The following is a 21,601-nucleotide window of genomic DNA, read 5'->3' on the forward strand; positions in this document are numbered from 1 at the left end:
ACTAAAAGGATTTTGTGTTTTCTTCTTATTCTTTTTCCTGCCAACAATGCTTCTAGCCCACAAAGAATATGTCTCCCCATTGGACATTTTACAGACACCAGCCAATCCTTCACTTACACCAGCCAATCAAAATGTCACATAAACACGCAAAATGGACATATCTTTTTAGCCAAGAAAATTGCCAGTCTCAATAGCTAGCCTGTTTGTGGCTCAGTGGTAAATGTCATGGTCTATGGATCTTTCAGTCACAGGCTCAAATCCCACCTGAAGCTGATATTTCATTTCTTACACATGCTCATTTGCTCACTAATGTCTATTACTTCTCAACTATTGCTTTTGCACCTCATCTACCCCGTCTTTCACCAAACGTATAGACTGCATTATGACATACCATCTACACGTTCAGTTAACTGGCTACAATATAGCCAGGCCATATGGATAAAACCGAAGCTCAGCTGTGCCTACTGGCCTGTGATATTCACACCTGGAACAGCTACATCATGGGGGCACACTGCTAAAGTAAATGACTGGGTAGCGTGAAGTAGGAAGACTGAGTCCTGCCTTGGCCTCTGGCAGATCTTTTCATATCTAACACTACCATTTTCTAACACTTATATTTGCTGACTAATAATTCTCTATTGGTTTACAACTTTTGCTTTTGCACTTATCATAATATCACAATCTTCAATGCATATGTTTACCACTCACTCACGGGCAACCATATGCATTTCACAACGGCACATTTATTGATTTTCTTTAAAAGTTACACCAGCTGATACCGTTTCTACTGACTATATTTCTTCACTTGGCTACTGTAGAACACGTTCTTATCAGCAAACGCCACATTTCTACGTTCATGTTCCCTTGCCCTGTTCTCTATCTACCCACATACAAACAATTACTATGTTTGTACTGTCTGCAACACCCCATTAAAACATTTCATTTATAAACATGACTCATTCATAATTATAACTACTAGTACTGAATGTGAGAAAAGTAAAAATGCACAACAGTTTTCCGATGCAGTTTCATACATTAGTTCAACAACTATATAAACAATAATCAGTAATACCGTCTGTTTTATATACCACTCAATAAGAAAACTCATCTCGCTCATGGTCACTATATTTTCTTTGCACTATAGTCTGTGATCATGTAAAACTTTACTTACATGCCCATTCTGCTAAAAACATTGTTTCAACTACTTAATTTCATAATTTGTCCTCATTTCTCTCATACTACTGTTATTTTCTGATATTCAAAGATTGCTGGGAAATATGTCTATGCTGCTGTCAAATCTTCCTGTTCTCCTTCTCAAATTCTCATGTAAGCTCAGTTGTCTAGCTAACCAAAACAGCTAAGAGGAGTCTGTAACAAGTTCTCCAGTCCTTCTCCCCACAAAATCACACAATCTGTCATTCTTAGACGCACTACTCCTTTATTGTGCGCTCACACAAAACCAAAAAAAAAAAAAAAAAAAACCATACACGATAAGGATGGGGATTAGCTGACACGTCGCCCCCACGCGCATCTCTCATTCAAGCGCCCCGGTCTCACTGCAGGCAGAGCATATAAACAATTAACAATGAATTGTCATTGCACACACCTGGGGTTGTAGCGCCAGCTAAACCGCTCCCTCTCCGCCCGCAGATGGCACCATAACCACACCTCCCCTTCGCAGAGTCCTACCTACAGCTAAGTGTATCAAAATGCCTTATAAAACTTAGAAACACTAAACTCCACAAAATAACAGACAATGGAGCAGGACAGAAGGGTACACAAGTTGCAACCTAGGGAGCTCAAATTCTACGAGCTTCCTGATAATTTTGTCAATGAAAGCTTGTTGGATAGCCGTAAAATCAGTGAGTACATACACTGGGGACATGTCTTTCGTTGCTTTTCTGATGGTGCAAGCATCTTTTATACTTACGCCACCGCACCCTTTGTCACAGCCATTGTACGTATATAGCAAAGTGAAAGTGATAAACGGTACTCGTTGATCAGACTGTATAAATTCACACAAGGATAGCCATAATCCACAACCGTTTCTTAAAGGGTTACTTCGCATTTTTACACGCAGGTCTGCTTTGCTGCTCATCACAAATGATGTCCTCAAATTGGCACCCCCAAAATCTCGCTCTGCCTCTCAATCAAACCAGTCTACATCCGGGACTGCCTACACTGTATGCGTGTTTGCATGTGTACGCATACTTCTCATAATCTGCATTTACTGTTCTCACTTTCTCATAACACACACTTTGCAAAAAGAAATGATATCTCATAAAAAACACATTTTCAAGGTCCATGTGACTTGAAACAATTTAGGAAACACTGGGTAGCATTTGCTTTGGTATACAGCTTCTTTAATTTCAGTGAGGCAAGATAGCCTATATTGTTTGTAGTAGAGTAACTTGGTGTCATTTTGATATCAATACTTTTGCTGGCAGGCCTAGATTTTGCCAGTTTGAATGAATGAGTTATAGACAGTGCTTTGTATGCGTGAGTAACTTGGCAATTTGTACATTGAAAATGTGTTTTTTATGAGATATCATTTTCAGCAAGTTGAACATTTTCAAAATAGACAGTTATTGAATTTCATAGGTAGATAAGTTAGATTGTTTTTTATTCTGAAACTAGCTAGATAGTTAATCATGAATCTAATTTGATTCCTAACCTGATAGCAGCATTTGTGAAACATATCTTTCACAAATGGAGGGATAGAAGATGTGCAGGGACTGCAGTTCAGGCAGTGTCCTGCTTTGGTTGTAAACTGGTGCTGGAAGAAGGTGCTGTTATGGAAGAGTGAGCGTGAGGCCCTGTTGTGCGCTCTCTCAGTCACAGTCTATTACGGAGCCTCCACACCACACTTGCTTCAATTTACTCTGTCATCTGCTAACAGCCATGTACTCATTGCAAATAACTGACTGAAGGATGTGACAGTGGTGATGACATCATGCAGAGAGCTTTATAGACACTCTACTGCAGAATTAGAGGCTACAGAGACAGTAATTGAAGAAAGAAGAAAATGTTTTGTATTTCTAATACAGCTCTGTCTCAGCCTGTTTTAGTTGAGACAGCATGAGCACAATCTCCTGTATTTGGGCAGCAGGGTCACTGAGTAAATAATAGCACACATTCTCAGTGGTATAGCTGTGATAATATGAAAGTACTCACAATTCGTCCTTGAGGGTAGTGTTATTTGGCCATTATGATCAGTGCTTCATTGAACTGGGCTTTGGGGTTAGTCCTATAGCAAGTATTACTCAACTTGATGTGTACCAGCTCTGTGGATGTCATTCACTGACTGGAACACCCAGTTCCTCTGAAACTCACACCTGATCCGAGATCAAGAGAATTAGCGACATCTGAAGTTGTGAATCAGAACAATCTGAGAAAATATCCACTCTGTGGTGGCTTGCTTCTGTCTGAAATTCATATTCTGTGCATGTATATGGATGTAGAGGGTAATTGTGCAAGGTATTTATGCAAATATTCACTCACATTGTAAAATGTTAAACCACAAGAATATTGCTTCTTCTTTGTATTGCTTTAATATGAATATTGCACATTGCTGTCTAATCTTTCGTTCTCTTCTTTTCTCCTGCCACTCAGCGGAACACCTGGGCATTGAGTTTATGGGTAAGAGAAGCTCTTGTTTGCATTGAGATTCACTGATCATGGCTGTGCATTCTGCTGAAGGAATGTAACCCAAACTATGGGTGACTAAAGCAAGGTATCTATGTGTACATATCATGCACACATGTGAGTGCATGTGGACTCTCCAACTCTGCCCATTTTGGAATATTAATGTTCTGTGGTCTCCATGGGAACCCAGAGACCATTGCATCAGGAGATCACTGAGGAAGATTTATTCTGTTGGCACAGTTACTGGCAGAGTGCCTGCTGGTGTGTAGAGAGCATGTGTAGTACCTCCCTGTGTGACAGACAGGAACAAGGCTAGTATAGTTTGCAAAGATGCTTTTCCATCACTAAATCAAACCACGGTAACTTTAGTTTGGATATTATAGAGGTTGGGAGTTATTGGGGGTTGGTTTAAATGCATATGCATTGACCCCAAGAACTGCATCCCTCTGGGGGGATGTGAGGGACATACTATGAAATTATCATTTCTGGTGAATTCTAAGGAGAACCCTTCATAATACTGATCAGAATATCCCTATCACGACATGAAATCCCCATCCGAGGTATATAAAATGTCATAAAAAACACGTTTTCAGTGTACAAAAATGCCAAGTTACTTAGACATACAAGATATACACTGTCTATAACTCATTCATTCAAACTGGCAAAATCTAGGCCTGCCATTAAAAGTATTGATATCAAAATGACGCCAAGTTACTGTACTACAAACAATATAGGCCATCTTGCCTCACCGAAATTAAATAAACTGTATTCCAAAGCAATGCTACTCAATGTTTCCTCAACTGCGCTGTTTTCTGTTATTTCGTCGAGATGCACTTTTAGTGTTTGTAAGGTTTATAAGGCATTTTGAGAGGCTTATCTGCAGTTAGGTGTCCTCTTCACTGTTTTGCTAAGCTAGATCAGTGAGCTTAAATGAAAATTGGAAGTAGTAGAACCGGAACACTTGATAGTGGAGAATAGGAGCAGACGCATATGTACCAGAAATCTTTGCATATGATAAAATAACAATAGTACGAGAGAAATGAGGAGAAATGATGAAATTGAGTAGTTGAAAACAATATGTTTTTAGCAGAATGGGCATGTAGGTGAAGTTTGACATGATCACAGACTATAGTGCAAAGTAAATGAAGTGACCATGAGCAAGATGAGTTTCCTTATTGAATGGTATATATAACAGACAGTATAAGTAATCAGTTGTTAAAGTGGTGGGTGAAGTAATGTGTGATAATGTGTAGGAAATGTATTGAACTGATGTACTTTTCTCATGTTCAGTACTAGTAGTTATAATTATGATTGAGTCATGATTTTAAATGTAATGTTTTAGTGTGGAGTTGCAGACAGTACATACGTAGTAATTGTTTGTATGTGCATAGATAGAGAACAGGGCGAGGTAACATGAATGTAGAAACGTGGCGTTTGCTGATGAACGTTTTCTACAGTAGCCAAGTGAAGAAATATAGTTAGTAAAAATGGCACAGTGGTCAGCTGGTGTAACTTTTTAAGGAAATCAATACATTTGCCATTATGAAATGCATATGGCTGGCCGTGAGTGACTTTTGGTAAAGAAAATATAAGTGTAAGAAAACGTTAGTGTAAAATATGAAAATATCTACCTGAGGGCGAGGCGGGATTCGATCCTTTGACCTCTGGCTTTCCAGTGTGTAACTTTGGCAGTACGCCACCAGGACATAACTATTCAATGGATGAAATTTCATGGTCAAACCTGTCCGTGGTTTTAAAGAACAACACAGGCCAGTAAGCACAGCTGAGCTCTGGTTGAATCCATATGGCCTGGCGATATTGTAGCCGGTTAAGTGAATGTGCAGATGGTATGTTATAATGTAATGTGTACGTTCGGTGAACGGCGGGTAGATGTGGTGCAAAGGCAATTGTTGAGAAGTAATAGACCAATCAATCAATCAATCAATCAATCATTTTTAATGATTGTTCATAGGTTCAAGTCATAGGTTCAAGCCCAGCCAGGAACAATTATTAGTGAGCAAAAAAGCAGGTTAAAGAAACTTGTTCCTGGCTGGGCTTGAACTTCATGATCTGTAGACTGTAACAGTTACCACAAAGCCACGAATGGACTAGCTGTTGAAACTAGGAAATATCTTGGGTGATAATAGAACAGCTCCGTTGAATCCATATGGCAATTTTGTAGCTGGTTAACTGAACTGAACATGTAAATGGTAATGGTAAATGGACTGCATTTATATAGCGCTTTTATCCAAAGCGCTTTACAATTGATGCCTCTCATTCGCCAGAGCAGTTAGGGGTTAAGGGTTAGGTGTCTTGCTCAAGGATACTTTGACACGCCCAGGGCGGGGTTTGAACCGGCAACCCTCCGACTGCCAGACAATCGGTCTTACCTCTTGAGCTATGTCGCCCAACATGTAGATGGTACATCATAATGCTGTGCATACGTTCGGTGAACGCCGGGTAGATGTGGTGCAAAAGCAATAATTGAGAAGTAATAGACAATTATTAGTGAGGAAAAAAGCAGGTTAAAGAAATTTGTTCCAAGCGGAGCATGAACCTGGACATAGACTGTGACATTGACCACTTGGCCATGAACAGGCTAGCTGTTACGACCGGAAATGTTTCAGACTAAAAAGATTTGGGTATTTTGCGTGTGTATGCAAGATTTTGATTGGCTCGTGTAGGTGAAGGATTGGCTGGTGTCGGTCCAATGGGGAGACATTTTGTTTGTGGGATAGGCGGCAGGAAGAAGAAGAAAAAGAAGAAGAAGGAAAAAACGCAAAATCCCCTTAGTTTGGGGCTCTATTGTGTGGACATGTGCTGTATAGGTATGGGGCATGCTGCCCCGCCAAGGTGTAACTTGGCGGGATGGCATACCTGCCATCCCGATTTTTTTTCTCATCATCATCCTATATCATTGAGTGGGTTATTTGGCCTGTTTTGTAATTTTGGGGAGGTTGTAACCCCCCTATCCACCCCCCCCCAAATAAACAACACTCTTGAGTCAAACTAAATCAGTATGTACCTCATTCAGGCCTGACCTCCTGTCTTTGCCTCTCTCCTCTTTTCCCTCTTTCCCCTGACTGCCCAATATGGCAAGATTTTCTTCAGGTTGCTGCAGTGTCTGGGCAATTAATTGTGTTTCCAGTCAAAGGGAATGTGGTGTTTCAGCAGATCCGTGAGTTGGTCTCTGGCAGAGCAGATCTTTCAGGCAGGTGTCTGTGATGAATTGGAATTGACTGGGGTTCTGCGTGCAGGCAGGCTGGAAGGGCCACGTTGCTGTGACTCAGGTTTCAGGTTTTGCTTCAGTTCCCACTGTGTCTGTCTGTTTGCTCTGCTCAGAGAAGCTTAGACTTTTGGCATCGCTTTGGATATGCAATATTCTGCTCACGTATGTGTTTGCAATGCAATGCAATATTCTTTCATTGCAGATTCTTCCCACACCATTTTCTATTCCTGACCACACAACCCTATACACATGCTTACTTTTGGATTACCTTCTACTCACCTGAACACACATCTATTTATCCACAAACACACTTGGATGCTGGCATAGACACTCACACACCTAAGTAGAATGTATTTTTTTATAATATGATTTGTTGAAACATGTAGGGAGCAATATATGGTGATTCATATAGTGTTCCAATTAGTGGCAAAGAAAAATGTAAGAATTGACAGAAAAAGTATAGGCTAATTCCATCCATCCATTATCTACACCTGTTTGTTCTTGGTCAGGGTCACAGGAAGTGCTGTAGTGTACACCCTGGACAGTTTTCAAGTCCATCACAGGGCACCCACACCATTCATTCACACACTCATACCTAGGAGCAATTTAGACTTTCTAATTAACTGGCTTGTTTTTGGACTGTGAGAGGAAACCGCAGGGAATGCACGCAGACACAGGGAGAACATGAAAACTCCACACACTAAGGCCCCAGCCAGGATTTTAACCAAGGACCTTCTTGCTTTGAAGCAACAGTACTACCCACTGTGTTGCCCATAATTAGATTTGAACAAAAAATGAAAGCAAAACAGAAGTCCAAACATTTTGAGTGAAAAATAAGTGTTGCAAGCAAATTTTTTTTTATGCAAGAGCAAAAAATAAATGAATGAAAAAATAGTTTAAATTGAAAACTTTTCAATGCTAACTCAATTGTTTCAATTTCAAAGTCAAGTTGTGATCAAATAGCTCCCCTATTGCCTGCAGTTCTGCCATCTTGGATTATGATTCCATGTTGCTTTGCTTTTGGTTCCTCTTTTTCTTTGGCAGAGAAGGCTTTGCCTACACAGAACCCCACAAACCCAGGGGGCCCAGAGCCCATAGTCAAGAAAACAAACTATTTTTTTCTTTAAATGGGTCAACTTACATAATTCCAACTCACTAATTGATACAATTGCTTTTCCCTGCTTGCCTTTTTAAACCTATGTTTATAGTATATTGCTTTCGCGATCAATGATTTTGTGGGAAAAACAAGTATTTTCAGAACTGTACAACATTCAATCTGGGACTGCATAATTCAGATACAGTGCTGCATACCGGAATTGGAATATTACATTGTGCAATGCGAATTCGTGCATGGTGGATTGAGTGATTGGCCTCACTAGTCTCAAAACTGATAAGGCTGGCTCTGGTTACATCCAAAGGAATTTACTGTAAAATTCACCACCAAAATATCCATCTGCACCTGGGGGATTTTAGTTGCCGGAAACTTTGGCCTGAGAACTCTGTGAAGTGTGATGCTGATGATTGGCGATTCTTGTGCTCCACACACCATCACTTTTTCATTCTTCCCTGGCTCACACAGGAATGCTGCATTAGGATGCTGGATAACTTAATTACACCTGGCTTCAGAGACACAAGCAATCTCTTCTTGAATGCTATACTGATTCGCAGTGTTGGGGAGGCTACTTTGAAAGCATAGCTTTGCAAGCTACCAATTACTTCACACTGGAAGAAGTTGAACTACAGCAAAGCTACCCTAGGGAGAAATCTAGTTTGGTTAACAAAAGCTACTTAGAAAAAGTAGTTCAAACTACTTCGTAAAAAAATGATCAAATTGACAATTTACATGATACGAAATTCTAACAAAATATAATACAAAAAAGTCACAAAAAATGCCAGCAAAAAATGCCACTCAATTGAGTTTACTGCAAAAAGTGAATGGTAAATGGACTGCATTTATATAGCGCTTTTATCCAAAGCGCTTTACAATTGATGCCTCTCATTCGCCAGAGCAGTTAGCAGTTGGGGGTTAGGTGTCTTGCTCAAGGACACTTCGACATGCCCAGGGCAGGGTTTGAACCGGCAATCCTCCGACTGCTAGACAATCGGTCTTACCTCCTGAGCTATGTCGCCCCAAGTGTCTACTTGTTCACAGGTCATACATAAACCAAAAAATACCCCACTATTCATGGGAAAGTGCAAGGAATGTCAGCTTTGGTTTTGTATACAATGTCCATCAGTCAGACACCTACCTTCCAGAAACTAGAGTCCAGGTGGGGGTATTGCACCAAGCAGGATTACTCAGTTAGCCAGGTAACTTCTAATATAGAATAGCATGGCATCTATAATGGTCCATAGAATTACCCTCTATATCATTAGATCAACTTTAAATAAAATTGTATGCTGTTACAATATTAACCTGAGGTGACAAAAGAACAGCAAGCCAACCTCAGCCTAGCCAGACCTTCATTTGAATGATTCTGGCTAAGCTATTCATAGTATTGGATTGATTGCAGACATCTTGGTCAGCAAACACAGGTGATTGTAATCAAATAGTAGGTGATTATCATGAAAGACCAGTTCCATGCATTGTGCCATATTGTATGGGCGGCAAAACACATCATGAGAATAGTATGACTAGGTCAGCTAACGTTAGCTAATGTTTGCTTTACGTCAGCAAACCTGACATTAGCTGATTAGCGACGTGTTCGTTTTTGATAGAACAATTGTTGTCAGATAAATTAATGCTACAGACTTTTGTCGGTGGAGCTAGTCAGTGTCATGTATTTGCTTAAGTATGGCCATGGTGATTCTTCCTCAGGCTGAGATTTGGGAGGTTTATCCATGATGACGCTGTCGCTGTGTGAGCACTGAGCAACGCCCGCACTATTGCACATGCACTACACAAAGGTCAAGTGTGTGGTGGTGGCTTTCGTATTTGATTTATCCTGTATTTTGAACATATGTAGGTGATTACATTAGATACAAAAAATTATGCTGACTAGGCAGAAAACAGGCAGAAAGGCAGGCAGGCCTAAGAGTGTTTTGGTCTTACCAAGCTATTCATACAGTATAAGGCCCTCAGTTCAGGTGGGTGGGTATTTAGGGTCCAGGGGAAACTAGTGTTAACAGTTACTGGAGCCAGAAACAACCAACAGGGCCTTGTCTTGTCCAAGTTGTAGCTGATAAATGGCTGCACCTTGGGCAAGACAAGGCCCTGTTTTCTGTTTCTGGCTCCAATAACTCATTCCAGATCAGTAAGAAGCTTTTTTGCTTAATTTACTGACTTCTTTTGTTACAATGAAATTACCCAATTATTGCGTGGGTATTTGGGATCAACCATGCAAAGATGGACTGAATAGGAAACCAGAGGATTTTTACTTGTGTCCTTTTTTCTGGACAAATTGAGAGTTTGTTCACCCAGTATCAAATATTAAGGTAGTCTTTTTAATGTATTGGTAAAAGCTGGAATATTCACATTGACAAAGGCATTGTCAGTACCTGATGAAGAAAAATTTTGTTAAATCTGAATCTCCTGAGGTTAACAATAACTTAATGATATATTCATTTTACTTTATTATTATTATTATTATTATTATTATTATTATTATTATTATTATTATTATTAGTAAATTAACTAGTGTACTTATAACACTCTACTTCAAGAGTCTGGTCTCCCCCACCACTGTGGTCCAGCCCCTCTTTTGTCATTGCCTCCACCCTGCCCACATCTGTCGCCACCTGCGGCTCCCCACCACCACCACCCGGCCCCGCCCATCATCTGAGCCACATCATAAACACTGGAAAACTGACTGACATGTTGGTCACCAGTCGGCACCCTGAGCCGACCAGAGGAGGATGGGTTTCCCACTTGATTCTGGTTCCTTCCGAGGTTTCTTCCCATCTGCCACGGGAAGTTTTTCCTTGCCACTGTTGCCTTAGGCTTGCTCCTGTGGGGGTTTAGGCCAGGGTTGTCGGTAAAGCGTATTGTGACAACTGCTGTAAAATATGCTATACAAATAAAATTTGATTGATTTGAAAATAACTAGGTAGTCATGAATGTTCCTTGCTAGATAAACAGGTAGCTAGCTAGTGAACTAGTGTTAGTAAGCCAGCTGCTAAAAAACAATACAGCTAAAAAATAGCTAGGTATGGACTAGCAGAAGAGTAGTGTATTATAGCTTGCCAAAAACAAATTGAATAACAAGCATTAACTAGCCAATATCTGCAGATATTTATTGTTCTTTTTATTTTCCAGTGAAGGGACCGTAAATTGGGTGTAAGAAAGGAGAGTTCACACCAAATATTGTACTTAAATTTCTCTAGAGATTGAAATCATTACATGAATCAAGTTAATTGTCTTCCTTTAGACAAATTAGTCTTGAACAAAATGGTATTTGGCTTCTCTGTCTAAGAGATTATTATAGATTTTGTGTAATCAGGCTAGTACTTATTGCACCTGAACAAGCAGAAAAGTTACGCAGACAAGAAAATGTCAAATAAGTGAATACCAACTTCTTTTTAAATTATCTATGAAAAAAGTTGTACAACATTCCATATGTATCATGCATACGGCAGTTAATATAAACTCTTAAGTAACCAACAGTGATTTATCAGAATGCAAACAATGGGCCTCATTCACCAGTATCTTCCTAAGTTTTTTCTTAAATTTGCTCTTAAGGAAGGTCCTAAGAAAAATCTACGTCAGATTCACGACGTGTTCTTAAACCGCAGAATTGTTCGCACATGTGTTCTTAAAATTACGAATCCCATCGTCCTCGTAAATGTAAAGCGCATGCCAGTTGTTCCTAATTAGCATAGGTAAATGCCCCGCCAATCCCCATAAAAGGGCATGAGACTGCAGGGCCGTGTGCACACACAGAAATCGAAAAGAAAAGTTGAAAGCGAACGAAGTCAATAATGCCCAAACGAAAATCTAAAGAGGGTGGAGCACCGAACTCCAAACGTAAGAAAAACTTCAGTAGTTCTGAAGTGGAGGTATTGCTGTGGGAAGTGAACAGCAAACGACCTGTCATATTTAGTAGCGTCAGTAGTGGATATAAAATAACACAAAAAAGATGCATTACTCGTTAAGTGAACTCTGTATCCGGAGAAGGGCACACAACTGATGAAGTAAAAAAAAAAAAGAATGGTTTTATGTCAAATCTGAGGCAAAAAAAAAATGCTGGTGGGAGTGGGCGCAAGGAATTGCGTGTTATGCATTCAAACGACAAAGCGCTTCTCGTCACATTAATACCGCTAATTAAATCAACCGGCAGTAAACTGCATCAGAGTAAACCTGTCAAAACACTGCACAAAAAATTTATTGCCAGTCATTTTGGTGTCACCCCCCTAGTGACACCTCTGAATAAGTGTTCTCTTCTTCAACATGCCCATGTGTTTAAAAAGTGTTACCTAAGTGCTTAGTTTGTATTCAAAATTTAAACATTTGCTTTTGCAGAATAGACCAAACATTGCATAATTGAAACCCCCAAAAATAAAAGGTCACTACAATGGTTTGTTTTTTATCATTTATTTACAGATGAACTCCCGCTGAGGCAACCACCCTCTGAGGTGGAACCTGGCACCTTAATGCTTTGTAAAATAATGAAAATAATTATTTAAAAAATATTATAAATGATAAAAATATTATTGTAATTTAAATCGTATAATATTATACAACTGTAGAATTGAAAAAAACAAATAACAATAAAAATAACAAATTATTTTGCACAAACATGTCAGCGCTCAGTGTGCTCTTGAGTGTGCGTAGATTCTGTTCTTACCTAAGAACAAATCCCAAATAAGAAAACATTGGTGAATGTCAGAATCTTTGTGAAAACTGCGTAAGTGGGTTTTAAGAAGAAAATTCTTCTTAAGAACAGTTGGTGAATGAGGCCCAATGTTTTTTAACAAAAAAAAAAAAAACTGATTTTGCTGCACTAAAATGAACTTCATCACTGGTTGTGACATAAGTCACATAATGACAATTTGTCTAAATTTTGGCCGGTGAGGGAAAGTAAAAGGAAGCATCTGGTATGTTGAGGCTGTGCCATCATAACCACACTTGGCATTATTGTAAGAAACATTTAAAATGTCCTTTATGTGAACTTTGTCCACAAACTGATAGAACACCATCAATATTTAAAAAGTGAGATGACGCTCTGATAAAAGTAAGAATGAAAGCATATTCGTTAAAATTTCAAAAGCAGCTGAGTGCTTCACTATGAACTGCACTGACATAAAATTGCATTTTTAAGGGACACACTACAGCAGAGAATTCCCTCTACAGCTTTAACCTCTACGGCTCTGCAACCTGGCTCTGCAACCAGCTCTGCAAAAGTTTTACTCGTTCCTACATTTGTGAAATGATATGTCTAAATATTATGGTATCCCAAAATTCTATATAGACAAAATGTAAATATTTTATTATTTAGTGGTTTACAATATATTTACTATTACATTGGGCTAGCCATCAGATGATGGGCTCCCTTCTGTTTTCTCTTTAAAGTATCTTTGTGACAGTGTCCCTGTAAAACTGCAATGCAAATAAAATTGAATTGAATTGAGCACACAGAGAATGATCAGATGAAGACCATTATGATGACTCTTCCTCTCTCTGGCTTTTCTTTCCTGACAGAAAGTAAAGAAGTGTACAAGAGACAGGTCCTCTCCATCTCTTGCATTGCCATTGGAATCAGTCTGCTTGGAACACTCTGTATGGCGTTCTACTGCCAGAATATGTGAGTAGGGTGCCGCCTATGGGCTTGGAAGGTAAACTTGCACACATAGGCACACGGCATGCACACAGCATATACACCCACACACACACAAACATGAGTGCACAGGCATGCCATCTACCAAGTTACAGCTTGGCGGAACAAGAGTTTGGCACTTTTCAGGGTTTCCCACAGAAATAATCACTATGACCCCAGACTCTCAGCCCTTAAATACATTCATTTCTGTACTTTCTGACTTCATGTAAATCCACAGAATTCAGATACAATCTCACATGTAAACATGTCCACACAATAAACCCCCAAACCTGGGTTATTTCGCTTTTTCTCCTTTTTTTCCTGCCGATTTCATCATTGCAAGTGCTCCAGTCCCACAATCAATAATTTCCCTCATTAGACATGTAGCTACATCTGCCAATAGCAACATCTGATCAAAGTAGTCTGGTCAAAGTACCCAAGTGCAGCATACTTAGATACATAGGCAAAATGGACAAGCTGTGCCTGCCCTGAACCAGTAGTCTACCTTCTTTCAAATAAACAGCAAACAATGATACTAAAGAACGTTTTTTAATGCAAAGGCAAGTCCTGTTTTTAAAATCTTTTTGGGGCAAAATGTGACCACACTTTAGGCAGTTCTACTTATGGCATTTTAACCAAGTTTAACGTTAGCTAGCTTGCTAATGGTACTTACACATGCTCTGTTAACTCACTGACTGAGTTGATAGAGCAAGTGTAATGTTATTGAAGACAGCACTAAAATGTAGCAATGAAACCTGCGTTGCGATTTGAACCGGTAGGTACTGGTCGTATGGAAACTGGTGCCATAGTGCTGCTGGGTTTCAGTACCCAACGCTGTTCATGACTCAGACAGCTACATGATTTCAAGGCAGGCCCTAAAATCCCAGCCTACTATTGCAGGCTTCATCAAGCCAGGGGCTTGTTCTGAGGGCCTGCAGCTGTAGTATTATTGGAATCTTTTCACAACAACGTTACACATAGTAATCAATGGTGACGGTCAACTTGTGCATTCAAGGTCGTTTATAACTTTAGTTCATTATGCAATTGATATTCAAATTGAATCAGAATGTTCAACACATATGTTTAGTAAATATCACAAAGTGGGATAAGAAGGGCCAAAAAAATGTAATTAATAAAACCAAAAGCATGCCCTTGAACATAGCAGGTCACAGAAAGCCATTGGTAATTGTTTGCCTGCCGAACCAGGTTCACTGTTCCAGAACTTTGCACGCAGGCAGTCCGAGTGAAGCCATGCAACTGCAGCCAAGCTGTGGTCTTTCTCTACAGTGGCAGTATTCTTATTTGTAAATGAAAGTGAGCCCTGAACATAACATGCAATCCTTGTTGAATGCTTGTATATTGCCTAAGCTTATCATTGTTATCTGATTGGACACAACAGTCCTGATTACTGCTGATATTATTATAATTTAAACTATTGTTTATAGGTATGAAATGGGTTTAGCCAAATTTAAAGTAAAGCTACATTTATGTGGTTCTAATCAAGAAAGCAGTGGTTCCCAACCTCTGGCCCTGAGGGACCCTTGTGTATGTTGAACACGTGTTCAAGTTCATTCAGCTTTTTCCTTAAACTTATTAACAAAATGCAGGTTTTACTTGTTATCATTTGCTTTGTCTTTGAATTCTTCATTATCTACCAAATTGTTAGTTGTTGTGTCCACATATTCTCAAATTATGAACGCATTGATTCACCTCAGTCTTCAGTTTGATCAATTAAATGATTTTACCTCCTTTTATGTAATTGTTTGCAAAATAGCACAAACAGGGGGATTTTACTCGTCATGGCATACATAACTATTTCTGACATAATGTGGCTTAAGCGGGCAATTAACCCCGCTAAACATGAAAAGAACCTGTTTAAGAAAAATTAACAGCTTATTAAAATTCTGGGATTGCAAATCTGGTTGGAACGAAAATCAGAATACACAGGGACCAGAGGTGGGGAAACACTGCAATAATAGATTCAGATTATTTAAATTGCTGTTTTTGATGACACTTAGAAAGTTATTACATTTCAGAAGCATTCATATCTCTGAGATTCTAGTGAATTATTAGCTACAGGACATGACAGTACTGGAAGCCTGATTACTTGTGGTGAGTACAGGGTACCAAATTTATACTGTGTTCCTGTGCTGCCTTCTGCAGGAGGCGAAGGGAAAAGCTACAGACCCATCTGAAGGTGAGCTGCAGCCTCAAGACCCCAAATGTGAGCCTTGCACCAGCTTTCTCCAAATCTTGCCCCAGGCTTCCAAATGGCCTAAAAATTCAAAATGTAACTTGTCATGAGGGACAAGAACCTTTTACTTTAATTATTTATGCCCACCCTGCAGCTGAAAACATTGCAGAACATGGAGACTGATTTATTGTGATAATATCTGTTGTAGATTCAGGTTTTGTGAGATGATTTATATGTGTATTAGAAGTATCAGACAAGCTTATTTGGATAGCTGATGTCTTATTTATCCTCTACATCATCTTCATAAGCTCAAAGTACAACAATGCAATAACTCAATTGAATGTTATAATGACACTTGCATTTATTATGCTTGTGTATTTATTTCTGAATTTGACAGCTCAAGGTATAAATTTTTTTTCTGCAATGTGCAGCTCAAATAAACAATTAAAGGGCATTTGCCCCAGTTGAGCAGTGGCTATGTTGCAGTGTTCTTGTATTAGAACCAGTTGCTATGCCTTTAGAACCTGCTTCTGCAATCAGTCCAGTGGTAGCAGGGCACACAAAAAAAAAACATCACCAACCATGAGTTTAGCACATTTAAATGATCAAGTATTGAGGATTACTGAGGTCCAGATTCAACTCTTTATTTAATTAATATCAAGCAATTGCAGACTATTAGAAATATACACTCACCTGCCACTTCATTAGGTGACAGGAGTGGCACCCGGTGTGGTCTTCTGCTGCTGTAGCCCATCTGCTTCAAGGTTTGACGTGTGTGTGTTCAGAGATGCTCTTCTGCATACCTTGGTTGTAACGAGTGGTTATTTGAGTTACTGTTGCCTTTCTATCAGCTCGAACCCATCTGGCCATTCTCCTCTGACCTCTGCCATCAACAAGGCATTTTCGCCCAGAGAACTGCCGGTCACTGGATATTTTCTCTTTTTTGGACCATTCTCTGTAAACCCTAGAGATGGTTGTGCATGAAAATCCCACTAGATCAGCAGTTTCTGAAATACTCAAACCAGCCCTTCTGGCACCAACAACCATGCCACATTCAAAATCACCTTTCTTCCCCATTCTGATGCTTGGTTTGAACTTCAGCAGATCGCCTTCACCATGTCTATATGCCTAAATGCATTGAGTTGCTGCCACGTGATTGGCTGATTAGATATTTGCGTTAACGGGTGCAGTTTGCAGTTGAACACATGTACCTAATGAAGTGGCCGGTGAGTGTAAACTTGATATTAGTTTGGATGGCTGAGTTACTGGGAAATTTGGTAATGTGCTGTCATATCTTTTCTCAGAATTTGTCTTCTTAAAGACAAATTCACCTCAAGATATTGTCTCACAAATTTCATCTGTTTTTAGAGCTCAGTGGAGTATTTAAAACAGAGAAAGATCATTTGTAACCTGTGGTAACATTCATTTCACTTAATGTTTATTTGATAGGGACAGATACAGATTACACTGAGAACTGCAAAACAGTTATCCAATGTAACGCATCAGTATTTGTTGCTTATGCTAATTTCTAATGCCAGCCTCGAGATGAGGCTAGAAAAAGAGCTATAAAAAGCGTTTGCCATCCATAACCCACCCACACGCCCTCTCTCCTGCCCCCAGTGTTAAATGTCGTGGGAACCGGAGTGAATGCCATCGATACTTTTACATGTGGCTGCATTACTGATCGGCCTTTGAAAATTTTAAAGAATTGAAAATGTTGACAGTTTTGGTCTGATTAGAGCTCAGCTGGTAGGGAGTTCCAGGCATTTAATCCCATCATACAAACGACTGTCAAAGTCCACTCACCACTACCCCCTACTTCAAATATGCAGATGACACGGCCATCCTCACACTGCTCAATAACAGTAACAATGACTCTCTCTCTGCCTATCAACATTCCATATCCCAGTTGTGCTCATGGTGCGACAATAACTTTCTCTACCTCAACATCTCAAAAACTAAAGAACTGCTCATTAGCCCCCCCAAAACACTGGCCCATCCCCCAGTCTCACCATCAAAGGAGAGAAGGTAGAGGTGGTGGAGTCTTTCAGATACCTTGGCATTACACTGGACAATAACCTCAGCTTCAACCAACATACCATGGACATTTACAAACGCTGTCAACAGAGACTTACAGCCATCCGTAAACTAAGACATCTGTCTGTCCAACCCCATCTCCTTCTCCTCCTGTACCGTAGCATTATTGAGCTAGTTCTTCTGTATGGTGCCATCTGTTTTTTCCACATGCTTTACAGTCACTAATAAGAACAAACTCTTAAAGATAACTAATTTAGCCAGCAACCTCATTGGTATTCCCACCCCCAACTTACCCAATTGCGTCACCTCAGCCCTGATCCGCAAAGCACTCACAATCACACATGAGCCAGACCACCCACTCCACCAGCACTTCACCCCCCTTCCTTCTGGCCGTAGGTATAGACTACGCATGTGTAGAAAGTAGGGTTGTGCCAAATACTCGGATGAAACGTGTATCCGGTACAGATAATGTACTTTTTATGAGCACGAGTACCATCCAAGTAAAATGTGTCAATATCCGTACTCGTGATGAAGGAAAATCCTCATTGGGTAGCTGTGTCCAGTGCCAGCCACACACAGAGCTCCTCCTCTACACAGAGCCTATAGAAAGTTCACTGCTGCTGCGCCACACAACACAATCTTACCATTGTCACAGCCACTCTGTCTACAGGGACAGCACATATTACTGATTACAAATGGACATTTCTTCTAGCTTCTACCTTGCTACAGTGGAGCTAACTAGCCAGTTAACTAGCTGCTACAGTGGGGCTAACTAGCCAGTTAACTAGCGACTACAGGATATAAGCATGTACTTGTATTTCCTTTAGCGATCTCATACACACACACTCTACTAGCATCATTGACATCCTAGCATTCTTATACATCCACTGTACTAATGCAATCACTTCTGTGCACATTTAGACGTCGTCGCTCACCTGAAATCACAAGACATACAGTACATCGTGGTAAGCCAACTGTAACCTGGCGCACTCTCTGTCTACTACTGTCTTCACACCATCAGTTCGTTTAAAAAAAGTAATAAAACCGGAGTAACAATAACAGCGTCTTTTACTGCTACCACAGAGTGAATCCGTAAGTGAATGCGATGATAAGAAAATTTTCGGTTACGCTGACCTATAAAACGCTATTCCAAAAGCAAAATCAAACATGTTTCGTTAGAAATCTTATACTCTCACCTACTGAATAAATTAATTGTCAATCAAGCCAGATTGTACTAAAAAGGGCGACAGCGCCGTAAACAACATGTGGTATTACGCACAGCTATTTTGGAAGGTACCCAGGCATCACAAATGTGCGTATATTTCACAAACGGATTGTCCAAGACAATATATGACCACTCAGTCTCAAAAGGGACATCTCTACGCATAAAACCAATGTGTATTTTTTCAATATTTAGTCCAGATATTGACTGTAGAATGACATGGTATCATTTTTTTAAACTTTGTCTCATTTATTTCGTTATTCAGTGAGCAGCGTTTTCACTGCTGTATTGACATATCTTAGGGCTATTGTCGGGTTTATCTTGTTGCTTTGACGGAATACGATTTTTGAGTGGTGAAAGAATATTTTTATGAATGCCCAGATAGACAATATTGTCCAATATGTCATGGGTGGGGGGTGTAGTTGCAGATGAGACTGCAGGGAGGGGGTGCGTGTTAAATGAACGACCAGAGCGACAATGGTGGTGCTGCGAAACTCCGTATTCGGCATACTTGTCATGTATCGTCTACTAATGAAACTAAAACAAAGCATTTCTGTTTTAACTCATACTTTGGTTGCAGTAGCACTAAATGTCTGAGTTCAGTAATCTTGGCACGCTGGCGTGCCGATCACTAGGGGCTTTGCGCTAAGAGGGTGAAATACCAACTTCCGGTGAGGCCCCGCCCATTCCGAGTATGGATACGGATACAGATAATTTAGTTGGTTGAACAGATGCAGATACAGATAATAGTGTACTCGCTCATCCCTAGTAGAAAGACCCAGTTTAGCAAGAGCTTTGTTCCCACAGCCATACAAGCTCTGAATAAGCAACCTCTGCTTAAGTGACAAGAAACCCAGTCTGGGGTGTGTAGAATGTTAAGCCACGCCTTTGTCTCTGTTGTGTGACCCCCTTTAAGTAAGTGTTCCTTAAATCCTGTATTTTGTATAATTCCATATATTTCTGTATGTCTTACCTGTTGTGTTATGTAAGCACCTGTGAAAAAGAATTTCCTCCTTCAGGACAAAAATAAACTATCTATCTATTATTGAAAAGGCCGTCTGGCCACAGGAGGTTTTCCTGTATGAGACCTTGCAATTCCCCACTGTAGCACCCCTAGTGGCCAAACCAAAAGCCCGTAATGGTCTCACCATTTTGCATGTCTCCTGAGGAGTCTGGCCATTAAAGCACTTGTAAATGAAACTGACATTAGAAAATTCAATAAAACTGTCAAAATTTTCAAATTTCTCAGGATGTGACAGTGGTGAGATCTTATCCGCCTTTTGTCCACTGTTTTTAGTGCATGATTGTATAGCTTCTCTAGGGGATTAATCACCAAGAAACTTGCTTGCAATCATGAAATAACACAGTAACTGAGATGCAGAAGTATCAATGAGTGCTTGTAGGTGTTGACTGCATCAGGTATTAGTCTCTGAACTGTTCTTCCAATATTTTTCACATGCTTATCAATTTTTAAATGAGGATCCAGCATTATACGTAGATATTTGACCTCAGAAACTTTATTGATTGACTAACTGTTGATCTTGACAGGTAGTTCGGTTGATGTGGACCGTTTTCCGGAAAAGAAAAGCATACTTTTTTGGACACCTTTTTTTAAATTCAGCGTGAAACTAATTCTTAAACCTAGTAGCTATTGCTTCCAAATATTCTGACAATTATGCTGAGACTGAGGTAGTTGTCTTTTCATAGGCATATATCACAGCATTGTCCACGTACATCTGGAGATTTGCCCCTTGATATGATTCAGAACAATCGTTTATGCATAAACTGAAGAGCATTAATCTATTTTACCCTATTTGGAAAATTTGGAAATAAGAATGCTGCGGTTTACTGTCGAATGTTTTCTTAAGATCCAGGAAGACGACCCTAAATTTCCTTTGTCAATATAGGATTAAATTTTTTTCCAAAGAGTAGCAATTTGCACTTTCTGTTAAAAATTTCAGCTGGAATCCAAATTGTAGTGTATGCAAGTAATTATTCATCCCTGGGTAATTCATCAGGTGCTTTCCCATGACCTTTTGTAATAACTTAGAGAGAACTAGAACAGAAATAAACAGAAATTAAGTCTCTCACTGAGACTAGAGTCAATCATGTATTTCCTGCTGGCAAAACTCCTTTTAGAAAAACTTGAAACTTTGAGAATGTTTCTGTGATCAGGTCCCAGAGTTTCTGCAATGAGAGCTGGGTTACAACGATTTCTTTTGGTTAGGTTGTGTCCTGATTTCACAGATTCATGCCAGATCTCTGAAGGTCAAATTTGTTTCTTTCTTTTCCATCCTTGTGGGTTTATTAGCAGCATTCATAGGTAATCCATCTTCAGCTGTAAGACAGAGAGCTGCTCAAATCCCAGCATACTGAAATGTTTTGACTTGGATTTGGGGTTTTTTAATGGAGAGAAAGTGGTGGACTGGTCCTCCCTTAGGATGGCTTGATACATTCAGACTGGATTAGTCACATGCTTCTGGAAGGGATTCAGGCTGCAGACCCAAATGACAAACTCTCTC

At 39.8% G+C, this 21,601-nt stretch overlaps 1 protein-coding gene across 2 annotated transcripts in view; it reads left to right on the top strand.

The window, feature by feature from the left end:
* LOC118220668 (pro-neuregulin-3, membrane-bound isoform-like) overlaps nucleotides 1-21,601 on the top strand; it is a 275,492-nt gene that overhangs the window by 229,546 nt on the left and 24,345 nt on the right. The window contains exons 4-6 of one of the 2 annotated variants that reach the window (XM_035404722.1): nucleotides 3,613-3,639; nucleotides 13,512-13,614; nucleotides 15,790-15,850. In XM_035404722.1, coding sequence (XP_035260613.1) covers nucleotides 3,613-3,639; nucleotides 13,512-13,614; nucleotides 15,790-15,850 — 191 coding nt within the window. The remainder of the gene's footprint in view (nucleotides 1-3,612; nucleotides 3,640-13,511; nucleotides 13,615-15,789; nucleotides 15,851-21,601) is intronic. The other variant, XM_035404723.1, reaches the window with a different exon arrangement.

This window comes from Anguilla anguilla, chromosome 2 (genome assembly GCF_013347855.1).
Source record: "Anguilla anguilla isolate fAngAng1 chromosome 2, fAngAng1.pri, whole genome shotgun sequence".
Classification (NCBI taxonomy): domain Eukaryota; kingdom Metazoa; phylum Chordata; class Actinopteri; order Anguilliformes; family Anguillidae; genus Anguilla; species Anguilla anguilla.